This window comes from Nicotiana tomentosiformis, chromosome 7 (genome assembly GCF_000390325.3).
Source record: "Nicotiana tomentosiformis chromosome 7, ASM39032v3, whole genome shotgun sequence".
NCBI classification, from domain to species: Eukaryota; Viridiplantae; Streptophyta; class Magnoliopsida; order Solanales; family Solanaceae; genus Nicotiana; species Nicotiana tomentosiformis.
This window is the reverse complement of record NC_090818.1, coordinates 2870883-2885530: the sequence shown is the minus strand read 5'-3', so window position 1 is coordinate 2885530 and position 14648 is coordinate 2870883. Positions and strand designations below refer to the sequence as shown.

At 34.9% G+C, this 14648-nt stretch overlaps 2 protein-coding genes across 2 annotated transcripts; one reads left to right on the top strand and one right to left on the bottom strand.

Annotated features, from left to right (window-relative positions):
- The first annotated feature begins 4289 nt into the window (after positions 1-4289).
- On the top strand, positions 4290-8359 carry LOC104092252 (guanine nucleotide-binding protein subunit gamma 3). The gene is made up of 5 exons (XM_009597797.4): positions 4290-5031; positions 6421-6473; positions 6609-6653; positions 6752-6796; positions 7970-8359. The coding sequence occupies exons 1-5, from the start codon at positions 4882-4884 to the stop codon at positions 8310-8312; spliced, it is 636 nt and encodes a 211-aa protein (XP_009596092.1). The 5' UTR covers positions 4290-4881; the 3' UTR covers positions 8313-8359.
- Positions 8360-9688: 1329 nt separating this feature from the next.
- LOC104092251 (subtilisin-like protease SBT1.8) lies at positions 9689-14115 on the bottom strand. The gene is made up of 2 exons (XM_009597796.4): positions 12352-14115; positions 9689-10606 (listed from the first exon to the last, which is right to left on the bottom strand). The coding sequence occupies exons 1-2, from the start codon at positions 13973-13975 to the stop codon at positions 9936-9938; spliced, it is 2295 nt and encodes a 764-aa protein (XP_009596091.1). The 5' UTR covers positions 13976-14115; the 3' UTR covers positions 9689-9935.
- Positions 14116-14648: the final 533 nt, after the last annotated feature.

Here is a 14648-nt window from a genome sequence, read left to right as displayed (position 1 = left end):
CAGGAAGTGTTTTGTTCAAAGTGGTAGCCATTAGTCAATATTATATACGAAATCGTTTTCAAATTATAAGAAAAATAGTAGATAATATTGACCAAGAATAGAAATAACTTATCGAATAAATACTGTGTCGTGGCAAGCCACTGGCTTGAAAGCGAGGTGCAAATCGTTAAGACCGGTCGCTCCCCAAAGTTCCACAGTACTTCCAAACACGTGCACTCGTGGCTGAAAGTTTGGAGTTTGCAAAAAATAATTGCCCAGAAAAAATAGGAAGAAGAATAATCTTTTGAGAGGATGAGAGAATAATATTTTTGGTTGGTGTTTTAACTCACAAATGATGATGTTTATATAGGCAAATCATTTACGTTTTCTTCTATCAGAAAATCGTAAGAGGCCAAATGTGAGTTAAAGTTATGTAACATTTATTTTGGTTTAATGACAAAATTTTCATAAAGACAGTAACTTCAAACCTTCTGAAAAGTTGTATCTTTTCACAAACGAAGTCACAAAAGTTAAGAAACTGTCATATGAATGAATGTGAACCATTTATGAAGTAGTAACTTCATTCTCCCACTCTGCATATACATAAAATCTAGAAATGTTACAGCAAATTAATGGTGGATAGGTATGACAATTAACCACGAATTAATTGTAGATTAGAAGTGTTCTTTGTTCTTTGCATTATCAAATTAGAGTAACGCCTAAAGAGGAATAATACCAACAATAAATTCTCCAAAAATCATTATTAGCAATTAGTTTAATCTGCAGTTATTTCCCAAAACTTTATCAAAGGTTCAAACTATACTAAACTAGATTGAAACGTTACATATGTTTTATTGGGTTTTTCATCCGATATTCGATATCCGTATTTGAGTATGACTATATCCAAATTCGCGCCGCATAAGACTTCGTTCAACGTCATAGATGTAATGATGCCATAGATGAGAGGATATTTTACTTGACAAAACGAAAAGTAAAATTCTTATTTACCAAAAACCAAAAAAATATATCAAATACAATTGTTGTCTCCAGAAAAATAAAAAATAAGAAAAAATTGACAGAAAGGTTTCTGACTATCCGAGTCATTGTGAGAGATGACGTGACTTGAGCTTACCAAACACACCTTACAGAAAGGCTTAGGTTTTGTTTACTGTCACCTCCTTCACTAAATTTTATGTTTTTTCCTCAGAACTACACGACAACTATTTTGCACCTCTTTTAAGATGGAGCCATTTTTTTATAATTATTTCAAAATAATATATTACGCCATATTTGTGTACTTGTTTACACCATTACAGAATCTCCAAATGAAATTATTCCCTCTGCTCTAAACCAAAAAAGCATAAAAAGAAAAAATAACACACATGGGTTTCAAAGTGCAACTTTAAAGTAATGCGAATTTTAATACAATTTTAATGTGAATACAAACTCAATTCATGGAAAAAAAATGATAGTTGAAATGAGAAATTATTGTAGTAGTATAATATATCGAAGATCACAATGTAATCTTTTATTCATGAACCGTATGAGTTAGACTTTAGCTAATGTCTACTAAAAAAATTAATTTATAATTCATATACTAAATAACTTTTATAACGCATTATAATTATACGACTTGAGGTTCTTGAAGTAACACAGTTGTTCTTACATTGACATACACATATTTAAATCAAATTACAAAAGACCATCGCAAATGTTAGAATCTAATTATTTAATGTAAGTGAGACAAGCACAAGCAAACCACACTTTTCGCAAGTTGATGTCATCTACAGAAATCATTTATTTCTTCTATATTTTGTACACACTTTACTTAATATCATAATAAATTTGAAATATTGCTCTTTAAAACGAATTTTCTTCATGTAATTTTAGTTATCTCAATTTCTCTTTTAGCATCTTCAACTTTCATATGTCATACCTACAAACATGTGCATGTAAAGATTTACCTAGACCTTACCAAATTGTTTGGACGTAGCTCAATACATATTTATCACATAGTATAATTTTTTTTATAAATATTACTCCTCTTTCATTTTATATGACATAATTTTATTATTAGTTTATTTAAAAATAATAATATTTTTAAATTAAAAAATAATTTAACATAAAAAATTTAATTCACTCTAAATGATATATTTTTATTATTACAAAAATATCATGGTAGATTTTATATTCATAAATTTTAAAAGTATTTTTCAAAAAATTTATACCGATTCAAACCATCATATAAATTAAAATAGGGAGAATATAATATAAAAATATACAGTCAAAATTATTAGAATTAGTTGTGTCAATTTTGACAGAAGATGAAAGGGCAAAGAGGAGTTTTCCTAAGATTTTCCCAATTTACTGTGGAAACGAGGATTTGACCGTACACAGTAAAACAGCACAGTCAAATCCTCCCCCTTTTTTTACTTTTCTATTTTTCTCTATCCTACGCGACCGTCACGTGCGGTCTGAACCCATTTAACGTTGAGCTTTTCGGCCCTCCCAACACAACCTACAGTCCCACTCTCTGCTCCTTTCTGCAAATACTGCACCCATAGACACCACTGAGAAATAATACTACTACTCCATATATATATATATATATATATATATATATATATATATATATATATATATATATATTCTCGCGTTCATGTATGAGCCGCTGCATTAAGTTCACGCTGTATGCAGGATCCGAAAAAGGATCGGACCACAAGGATCCATTGTATGAAGATTTACCTTGCATTTATGCAAGAGGTTGTTTCTGCAATTATAAAGTTGCTTCCCGCATTTACGTATAGTTACAAAAAAAAAAAGAAAAAAAAAAGAAGTTGCATTCTCAAAAAACCCAACTAGAAATTTAATTTTTGCTCAAACAGTACATTATGTGTAGAAATTCATTAAATATTTTTAAAATATTAAATTTAAAATCCAAATATAAATATTTGAAGTCGTCATACTACAAATCAAAATTCATAAAATTAAAATTTTGGTTCCGCCACTAATCCAAACGCAAGTATTACTAACTTATTTCACGACTTAAATTTGTGACTTATAACTCGTGCATAAAGCATCCAATATTTATGCAGATTCCAAAAAAACTACTCTAATACAAATATTAGTAATTATTTTTATAATTCGAATTCGTGACTTATAAATCACAAACATTACTTTACGGTTGCTTCAAAAAATACTACTGTAAAGAAAGAAGAAATTACTACTAGTACAATAAAAAAAAAGCTCTTACTTCAACATCAAGATGTCCTTCAAACAAACACTAGTTGCAGCCTTTTTTTTTTTACTAGTAGCATCATCATAGACTCTGTGTACCTCTTTTTCTCTATTATCATTGTCCAGAAAAGAGGATTTGTCTTCACAGACTCATCACTGTAGTAGTAATTATTACACCCTTTTTAGCTCTTCTCTTACTCTTCAATTTGTTTAAAGCAAAATAATATCTAAGAAATCTTGAAAAAGAAATTAGAATCTTAGGGGCTGTTTTTAATATCATTAAATGAAAACTTGAAACTTTGCATGAGGATATATAAATGAAATTAAATAGAAAGAGCATTTATCCCATTGCTATCCTCCTTATATGTACATTTTTTTCTTCATTACTACTCCAACCGTTCACTTTTTGGCATGTATGCTAAAAATATATTTTTATTTTTAATTGTCACTTTACGCCTATCAAGAGAAGATAATTTTTTTTTTCTATTTTACCCACAGTATTTATTATTCATTTCAAATCATTTTCTCAAATCTAATAAAATATGCATCAATTAATATGGGTATCATGGTAAATTATACACTTTATTTATTATTTCTTAAGGAATGTGAAAAGTCAAAACGTGTCAAGTAAAAATGAACGGAGAGAATATAATTGAAGGGGAGGAGGCGTAACTGATAAAGTTATTATCATTTGACCAGAATGATACGGGTTCGAACCATAAAAATAGACTCACGCAGAAATACAAATTAAGATTGCGTACAATAATTTAATAAACTATTGTAGTCCGATTCTTTCTCCGACCTCGCGCGTAGCATGAACTTTATATGCCAGGCTGCCTTTTTTCTTCATTACTATAATTACTACTCTTACTATTGTGATGTGTTTGTGTGAATGAATGGATTGTTGTACTGATACTTCTGTCACTACTGGCAGCTGCTGCTCTTTATTGGTTGTTGTTATTTCACATTAGTTTTGGGGTCCTGTTTTTCTGCCTCTTTCTTTGGATCCCCACCCCCACCCCCACCCCCACCCCCTCCTAATTATCCCAAGCGTCAGTAGTAGTAACTCTGTAGTCAGTAGTAATAATAATTTCTCTTCTCTCTTCACCTTCTTCCTTAATTTCACTCCCCCTATTCTTTTATGTTTTTACTCTTTGGCCCGCCTCTTACTCAAGGCCCCATTTTGTGTGTATATAATTTCTATCGTTGTCTTCGATTTTTTTTAATATTTTGCTGTTGTTATTGTTTGCTGTCATTACTTTTTTTTTATTATTAGTCAGGGTCCGACGAAAATAATTTGTTTGCCTTCCTAAGATTAAGATTTGCCTAACTACTATACTTCCTCGGAATCCATTGAGTTTGTTGTTATTGTTTTTGTTATACATTTGTGAAAATAAAGAAAGAAAAAAACTTTCATTTGTTATTTCTGTCAGCAAAGACATTATAACCACTATAGTACTACTCAAGACTGCAAAACTGCGAACTTTCAATATTATTAGTCTTTGGCGTCCTTTGTTGTTTGCCCATTTGCAACTCTGAACTTAGTAATAAGTTCATTGTATTTGTTAGATACTCTCAGTTGTTTGGTAAATTGGAGAAACCCCTTATATTTTATATGTAGAAATCAGGGTTGGTTTTTGGTGGTGAAAGAAAAAAGAAAGAAAAATGGCAGGAGCTGGTTCAAGAAGAACTGCTTCAGTGCCATCTTTGCCACCACCTCGCCCAAAATCACCACCTCAGTATCCTGATTTATATGGAAAGCGTCGCGAATTCGCCAAAGTTCAGATGCTTGAAAGAGAAATTGGCTTTCTTGAGGTCAGTTTTCTAGTTTAGAATGTTGTTCTAAGTAACCATTAGACTACTATTTTAAGGTAAAAATATGTTTTGTCACATCATATAAAATTTGTATTTAAGCATTAAAGTTGTTGTCTTTCTGTATTAGTATCTATTACTTAGCCCCTGTGTTTAGTTTTTTCATATTTGATATTGAGATGAAGAAAAGAAAGACAGTAGATTACCTGCTAATGAGGGTTAAGAGCTGAATCTTTGTTTAATTTGATTGTTATCTCACATTAGCCTTAGTTAAATCTTTGTTGGGATATATCAAATTGAGGAGCATATCTGTAATTTACTAATATTCCATGTTTGCTTAATTATTGCCATGTGCTAATTTGAACTATTTTAGGTTGAAGTCTGTGCAGATTAATATAGAAGGAGTAGACCACTTCAATTAATTACTGCCATAAAATTTTGAGAAGACATAGCATCTGACATGCTAATTGAAGTAAGTAATTAATTAAAGTGAACAAAATGACACAAGATTGTCTAAAATAGGGTGCTTAGACTTTCTTCCAACCCATTTGTTTTACAAGTTTTGAGTGCTTGCTGCTGGAGGATTAACTTAAGCTTTGGTTAAGTTGAATGCAAACCTATATTTTCCCTGTTTAGTTGCTCATGTATGTTTTCCAGAGTCAACATATCAAATGAATTTACATCCACTAGAATTTGTACAACTTGCACATGCTTACTGCACAACATTGAATCTTTGGAATCTCATGTATTTAACCGGTTCCGTACTTATGTTTTTCCGTCCTCTTACATTTGGTGGGCCCATCTAGCCAGAGGCGGAGGCAGGATTTGAAGCTTATGAGTTTGGAATTCTAGTTCTTTTAAGTTATTGGGTTCTAAATTGATAATTTGTATATATTAAATGGTTTTCCTAAGACAGAGAATTTGAACCAAAGTTACTTTGGTCAGCCAAACCCATATCTTCAAGGCTAACTCCGTCCCTTCATACTGCGTCAGGCTTAGCAGTCTAAGCGGGTTGCTTATCATTTTTACCTATAGAAATTGGAGAAGCTTACCTCGCGGTTTAACAATTATCTGTTGCTGAATAACCTTGAATTAAACATGCATATAATCTTGAAAAGAATGACATTAGTTTCATTGTTGCGATATAAGGAGAAGCTTAATTGAATTTGATTGAAACTTAAGATTAATGACAACTGTAGTGTGTTGCTTCTTGATGTTATACAATTTATAACCAGAGAAGAATATATTGGATATTTTACAGTTAACTTGATTGTACTTTGCTGTGATGAACGTGCAGTATATTCAATGATACAAAGACTTGCTTTAGATATTTATATACGAAGTTATTTTCACTTTGTTCTTGTCTCATCTCAATTCAATTCTTATGAGCAGGAAGAACTGAAATCCATTGAAGGCCTTCAACCTGCTTCTCGATCCTGTAAAGAGTATGTAGTGAGCATATTTTCGACATGTGCATTTATTTCCACATGCTCTGTACTACTGAAGTCATGTGCAATGAGTTTATGCATGTTCCATTAAGGTGGTACCTCTGTATTGAATGATGTTTGACCATTTGGCAGGGTGACAGATTTTGTATTGGAACATTCAGATCCTCTTATACCAACGTAAGAAAGTATTCAACAGTCATTTCTACAGAACTTTTTAAGTGTAATTGCAGTCTTAAATTTTACACTTTCTCATTGCCTTTTAATCCTCATTTCAGAATAAAGAAGAGTCGTAGATCCTGTTGCTTTTGGAAACGGCTCTGGTATGCTAAGTTTTAAGCTTATGATTACCGTTCAAGATTCTATATTGATATATTAGAGTGAGATTCATATACAAATTAAAGAGATAGCGAGTGATTAGTTTGACATTAACTGCATGAAAGGACGGAAACTTAAACATCAGAAACTTCTTATACATGACTATGAAATATTCTTAGGTTTCTTCTAGATAAAAGTTTAGCATCGTGTTATGCTACTTGCAAAATATTGTGCAGAATCTATTCAGAGCTAGAAGAATAGAAGGTAAATAGTAACCAACGTTAGTTGCAACTGTGCTTAGACGTGGCTAATGATTTCTCACAATTTTAAGTATTAGCATACTGTTAGGAACAAGTACTTTATTGGTGGCGCATAAGCTAGAAGAATAAATAGGAAATACTAACCAAAGTTAGTGGCAATTCCACTTCAGTGGCCACTGGTTCATATTTTTGTGGATTGTGCTCTTGCTAACTCACAAGCTTCATTAAACTTAGTTTTGGCAATAAGGTCTTTCCAGGAGGAAGTGTTTTGTTTTTTTATAAGCACAAAAAAAGGAGGAAGCTGTTTTGGTTTCGACAGACCTTGATATATTCGTGTGCTGGTAATAGACCAGCTGTTTGAACCTAGCCTTCATAGGCATTTCTTACTGGGGAAAAAAAGATTACACTAAAAACCCAAGTTTTTAACTCCGTCTGCACTGTTAAGGTCGTGAAATTTGTGTTCAAGCAAATGATTTGTAAGCCTAGTTATCTGAGTTCTGATAAAGCATCATTAATCTTTTCTTCAAGGAGGATGTCAATTAAGAGGTTACATGTATAAGTGTCTCGCAACCACTAAACATATTTACTGCTCATCTCATTAGGGTCATATGAGACTCACTTATTTGGTTTTCAGGAGCTTCTGTACAATTAAATGTATTAAAGGGCAGCCCGGTACACTAAGCTCCCGCTATGCACGGGGTCCGGGGAAGGGACGGACCACAAGTGTCTATTGGATGCAGCCTTACCCTGTATTTGTGCAAGAGGCTGTTTCCACGGCTCGAACCCGTGACCTCCTGGTCACATGGCATCAACTTTACCAGTTGCGCCAAGGCTCCCCTTCTACAATTAAATGTATTGAATGAGTTTAATCAACGTTTGTGGCTTCTCCTAGTGACAAACTTTTCTTTAACATTGTAGTGGCTCGTCATGTTTCAATCTCTCGTGGATTTGTTGCTGGTGCCGGTGTTCTCATATAAAGATGCCAGACTGCTGTAACTGTAATTTATGTAACTGCTGCTCATCTGTCAGTTGCTGTTGCTCAATACCTAAGTGTCAATGTTTCTCGTGTCCACCGTCTAATTGCTGCAGCAAGCCTGTCTGCTGCAGATGGAGTTGTTGTTGCTGCTGTAGCTTAAAATGGCCCTCTTGCTTAAGCTGCTCTTGTAGTCCATGTACATGTTCTTATCCTAAATGTCCAAAGTTAAATTGTAGTTCTTGTTGTAAAAAGTCCTGTTTCTACCCTTGCTACCTTTGTTGCTAGTTGTACTATTAAATCATGCAATAATTCCTATATAAAAGCTTGGTTCTCATGCAATAATTACTGTTGACTTTCTTTTTTCCTAACACAAGTAGTTAGTGTAAAATTCAGTTGCTAAATAAATCTTGCCTTTTGGTCATGCATGATGCAACTGCTCATCAAGCTCTGAAAATTCCTCTCTTTCGAGTGGTAGTGAATAATGGATCAATACTTGGATCGTGATGAATACGTGCAAGTGCACATATAGCCATTTTCAGGAATGCTATTTAGAGATTAGCCATTACTTATCTTGTCCTGAAATTTTAAATTAAATATCTTCATTTCAGGACACTTTTGTCCCAAAAAATTGAACCAAAAAATTGAATTGAGGATGCACTTGCTAAAATCCTTAATAGCAGTCCACTAGGGTAGCTAGCTGGTGTCATTTCTACCAGAAAGTTGGTACTACTGTTCGTTTTGGCCCAACAAACTTTATAGATTTGTTCCTTGTTGCCATGTCGACCCTATGAATGTGCATACAATATGAATTCGTGTTATGTCTTATAAAGATCTTAACTTTTTTCTTTCATTCTAATGTGGAATTCATCTAAGGTGTTATGTCCTTCCTTCTTTAGAAGCTATCCTTCTCTTGACCCCGCCGTCCATCATGTATGTCATGTTACCCGCTTAAGTTTTAATTTATGCTAAAACTTTTCGAGAAATGAGTTTATTTTACTTGTTCCTCTTCATTTAATCTGTTGGCCCTGTCCATCTGTGGTTATGATCCGAGGCCCATAAACTTGTAGAAATATTCAAAATAATCTTAACACAAAATATGGAATGATTGAGCAGACAAGGTGTTTATAGGAAACTATCTTTGGAATAGTAATTTCTCTCACACTTTTGCAAATGGTTATTGGGAAAGTCTATTCCCAGGATACAATACCTACTCTGAAATCAAAGTTGCACGCATTAATTTCTTCTACAAAAACTCGCCCCAATAGGAATAAGAACATTTAGAAGTTGGAATTGAACACCACAAGGATAACAACTTAGCAAAAGTGTATAAAATTTACATATTTTTTTTTTTGTATATAACGTACAGAAATAATATATGTATGTATATACAGTATCATTTTCCTAAAAACCTTTATATAAATGTATTTGTAACTTTTGAAGCAGCTAACGGTTACCAATATTATTATTAGAGTAGTTACAATTGTGAAGGAACACATCTGAAATAATGTAGTTACTAATATGAAGGTTTCCTTATGTTACTAATATGAAATTTCACTTAAGAAGATAAAAATTTGAACACTATGTTTCACTGACTTTTTTTCATTACATTAACTTCTTAGGAAGGTCAAAGACCAGCTGAGAAACAATGTTTCAGTAATCAATTACGAACTGCAAAAGTATTCAGTTAAATTAGAAAACCACTCTTATTTTACATCACAGACATAGATAGCAAGACTATAATTGCATTGCATGATTTTACTTGGAAAGAAAAGCTAAACTTTGGAGGAACTTCATCCTCCCTATCACTCAATTGCTAAAATACTTCCCAATTGCAGATCTGATTACCACAATTTCGTTGGTAAATCAAAGCAAAAACCCATAAAACATTAGATTAAAGGGAAAAACCTTTCAGTCTAATAGTTGTGACCAGGAATATGAGACTGGACTCCTAACTTGGTTTTGAGCATTATTCCAAGAAATGGAACCAAATGCACTCTTTCTCATCATGTTAACACCCTTGTTGGACACAAATGTAACGGTGTAGCGCAGCCTCTCTCCTACCCTTTTGAACACAAGCTTTGATGGCTTCACGGTCACCAGAACGGATGGGGGAGCATCAACGACTACCTCATAAACGGATCCTGCAGCTGCTACATTGGTCACTGCACGGGTGTAACGAACAACCCTTGATTTCCCAAACAAAACTGAGAACGAAGGGTAGTTAATCTGCCCGGGATCTGCAAATTTCTTAGCACAAGTGACATTCGGGCGCTTGACAATGGCTTGTATGTGGTTCAACTCATAGTCCAAGGAGCATAAGAATTTGATGTAGTCCTCTGGAGTAATATCATAGATGAGACCCGGGGAAAGTGCCTTGTGGGGATCAACATGACCTGATCCATGAGCGAAAGGAGTGGAGAGTTGGCCACCTTCAGCGTCACGGAGAGGAGAGTTGGTGGTGTCGTGAACATAGGCAGTCGTCATAAGTGCAGATTTGATCGCGCTTGGACTCCACTCGGGATGCGCTGCTTTCAGAAGTGCAGCTAGGCCACTGATATGAGGACAGGACATGGATGTGCCTGAAAGAGTTTGACGTACAAAAAGGATCAAATAATGTAACGAAACAGTACAAAGTCCAAATTTTGAGCTCTGTAAGATTTTAAAGAAAAAGGTCAGCCCAGTGCAGTAGGCTCCTGCTATAAGGGCCGGACCACAGGGTCTATTGTACGAAGACTTAGACTGCATTCCTGTAATAGATTGTTTCCACGGTTCGAATTTGTGAATTTTCAAGAATGATTCAAAAAGTTCATCAACTTATTTCCAGCTAATGAAGTGATTAAGATAGGTCCAGAGTACTCAACGGGGCAAGGGGGATGATATTAAGGTTATGACCCACTAGTGGAAGACAGACCATACTACTTTTCCTAGGTAGTCTCCTAAATTATTTTGATGACCAAGAAAGGCCATGGCAAAAGGTTAGGTTCGACTTTCGGTGGATAATGAACCCGTCTCTCTATCCTTTTTCACTTAAATATCAAGCTGGTCACCTATTTTTTTTAACTTAAATATCAGGCTTTTGTGCGGACAATGAACTCGTCCCTCTATCACTTTTCACTTAAATATCATGTTTTTGCCTTCATTATGACTCTAACCTTGTGACATGCACTTTGTCACATCGCACAAAAGCTCCAAGTAATACCTATTTAAAATCACTACTGCACAAAAGCTGAAAACAAACATCATATTGCACATTCCAACGGATGAATTTTACACTATTGGGTTAGCTATAAAGATAACTTCAAATAATTGTCTATAATAAGTGAAATTAATAAACTTTTACGATATATTACAATATATTGATGGTGTCAATATTTTTTACACCATCAGCGTATTATTGAAATTAATTAATAAATTTTTCTCTAGACCAGCGAGCCCCCTCTTGGATTTCTTCTGTCCCTGTTAAAGGGACGTTTCTTGCTATTTTAGCCATAAATTGGTATAGGCTTCGGCAGTTCTTTTATTAATATCACACGACACATCATACAACTAAGCCCCGTTTGGCCATATATTTTGTCAAAATAAATTTGGGTTTTATTTGGCAAACACATGTTTGGTCATAGATTTTGACTACATGTTGGTTTTGGGTCAAAATATCATTATTATATTTTTTAAAAATTATTCCAAACTTTTGTATTATATAAAAGAGTCCACCATTTTTCATTTATTATTTTGAAACGATGTTGCTTCGTATTCTCGATCATCTAATAGTGTATCATATAGTTAATTATAAAAATGATAATATTGTGCCAAATTTATTTATATTCAGGATTATGGTTTGAGATAATATAATGAATGTTATTGATAATGGTACCGTTGGATATTTGTGATAGTTTTTTAAACTTGTGGGTATAAGAAATATTTCATGTTTTTCCAAAATAAATTTGGGAAATATGTTTTGAAAATTGATGTCCAAACACATTTTCATCTTCAAGCCAAACTTCACCAAAATCATATTTTTCAAAACAAATTTGGAAATATATGATAAATTTAGTCAACTTTTTCTTGGAAGCGCATTAATATTTAATTATAACTAATGTAATTTAGGATTAACTTATCAATGCAACACATGTGAACCCCTCTAAACTTTAGGCATGTGCTCCAGATCACTACGCACTAATTAAACATGTTCCTCTTTTTCCTTTCAAGTGTGTACGATTAGTATTAATAATTGCAAGATCTAATAAAAATATAATTAAGGCCATAATTAATCTAAGCATAAATAAAAAGATTATGACAAAAACTAGCCGTTGTTGGTAATACTTACCAGACATGATGTTGAACTTAGTTCTTCTAGTATCCTTTTCAAGCCCAGTGGGCCCAATAGCTTCAGACCAAGCAGCCAAAATATTAACTCCAGGCCCAATAACATCGGGCTTCAAAATCTGTGGAGTTACAGTATTGGGCCCTCTTGAACTAAACGCAGCCACCACCGGCGACGGTTTCACATTCACCACCGTCCCACCAAAGCTGAGCACGGCGGCCGGATTCTTCTCACTCTTCACATACTGCCTTATAAAATCACCCAATTTCCTCCCTACAGCTACCGCCGGTAACAAATGACTATCCGCCACCAATTCCTCGCCGCTCTCCGCCGTGTTCGCCAATATCATCCCAACCCCACCAGCTTCTTTCACTACTAAACCCTTTTCTACTCTCGCATTTGTCCCTCTATCACATAACACTATTTTCCCACGGACTATTTTCGGGTCAAGTGAACCCGGCAAACAAAGACTTGCACTACTATCTGTGCTGTAAACTAAGGGAACTACCTTTTTACCCATTCCTTTTCCACTGTACAACGAAACTCCGGTAATCTTTTTCCCGTTACCTAAAGTAGCAAAAGCAGGGAAATCACGATCTATGGTACCAGCACCAACGGTCATAATCCAAGGAGCTGTATTTGCAAGTGAAGCTTTGGCTGGACCGCTATTTCCAGCTGAACAGGAAACAACAATTCCTTTTTCCATAGCAGAGAAAGCACCAATAGCAATTGTATCATGATAATAAGGACCCGATCCACCACCCAAAGATAAAGAAAGTACATCAACGCCATCTAAAATAGCACGTTCCATACCAGCTAGAATATCAGAACCAAAACAACCAGTAGGCCAGCACACCTTGTACGTAGCTACACGCGCTCGCGGTGCCATACCACGCGCGACCCCGCTAGCGTAACCGAGAAGGCTAGCGTTCGCCACCGGTGCACCAGCGGCGGTACTGGATGTGTGAGTCCCATGACCGTCCTGGTCCCGAGGTGACTCCGGCTGTCTAGGTTGGTTCGTAAATGAACCAGAAGCCGACATTTGGTAACCTTTGGAGAAAAATCGAGCACCGATTAACTTTTTGTTGCAATGTACTTTCGGATCGAAATCAGGACCCGATTCACATTCACCTTTCCACCTCGACGGCACATTGGGCATACCGAAATCGTTAAAGCTCTTCGACTCCGGCCAAACACCGGTGTCGAGAACTCCGATAACAACATCCTGAGCAGCGTTGTTGAGTTCCTGCGGACTGTGACCAGCCCAAAGACCGAGCTCATTATTCAGCCCCAGAAACTCAGGAGTCCTTGTTGTATGAAGTGTATAAACAGTATCCTCGTAAACTCCAACAACATCATCAGATTGACGGAGTAGTTCAGCTTCATGTGGGTCAAGAGAAGCAGCAAAGCCAGAATAAGCAGTGTCGTAAGAGTAAAGAAGTGATGATTCGTCAGAGGTTGAAGAAGAGGACAAGGATTGGAGCTGAGCATTGTACCAATCATGGTGTGTAGCAAAAGAAGAAGGTATTTGGTGGTTTTTCATGTGAACAATGTAAACTTTCTTGGAAAAACATGGCTGAAAAACAAGGAAAAGAACAATGACAGAGAAACAGAGGAAAGAACCCATTTGGAAAAATGGGGAAAATAGGAAATTAGAGGAGATGATTTTTACGGTGTTTTGTTTATAGGGAAAATATCTCGGTGAGGAAAAAGAGAAAGGAAAATTGGAGAGGAGGAGACAGTCGCCGGGAGATGCGACTGACAGAAGAAGATAGAAAGAAGTATGGAGGACTAATGTCGGGTTTATATTACCAAAGGGTTTACAATTTAGGCTTGGAGTTTGTTCTTTTTACAATAATGCCAACGTCGGATGTGGATTTTTGACCACCACCAACTGCAGCAACAAAAACAATTAGTTACTGGAGTGGAGTTTGGGAAGGGTAAGATGTGCGCGATTTTATTCCTATTCTTAGAAGGATAGATAGACTTTTTCAGATAGATTTTCGAGTAGAGAACGATTAAAAAAGTAAAAATAATTAAAATAATTAGAAATAACAATAAGATAAAATAATATCAAATTTAAGAATGAAGTCAAACTTTAGACCGTAATCATTTGCAAATGCATGTTTTGATGATAGCATCCCTTGCCTAATTTTTAATACAAGTACAAGAAATAAAGATATTCTTTTTTGTTTTAAATATCTCAAAGGGGTTAAATAATGACGTGAATAGTGATAAAAGTGATGTAATTACTTTCTTTGAGCTACTTATTTATTTCTTGAAGCCAGGTAGCTTTGTGG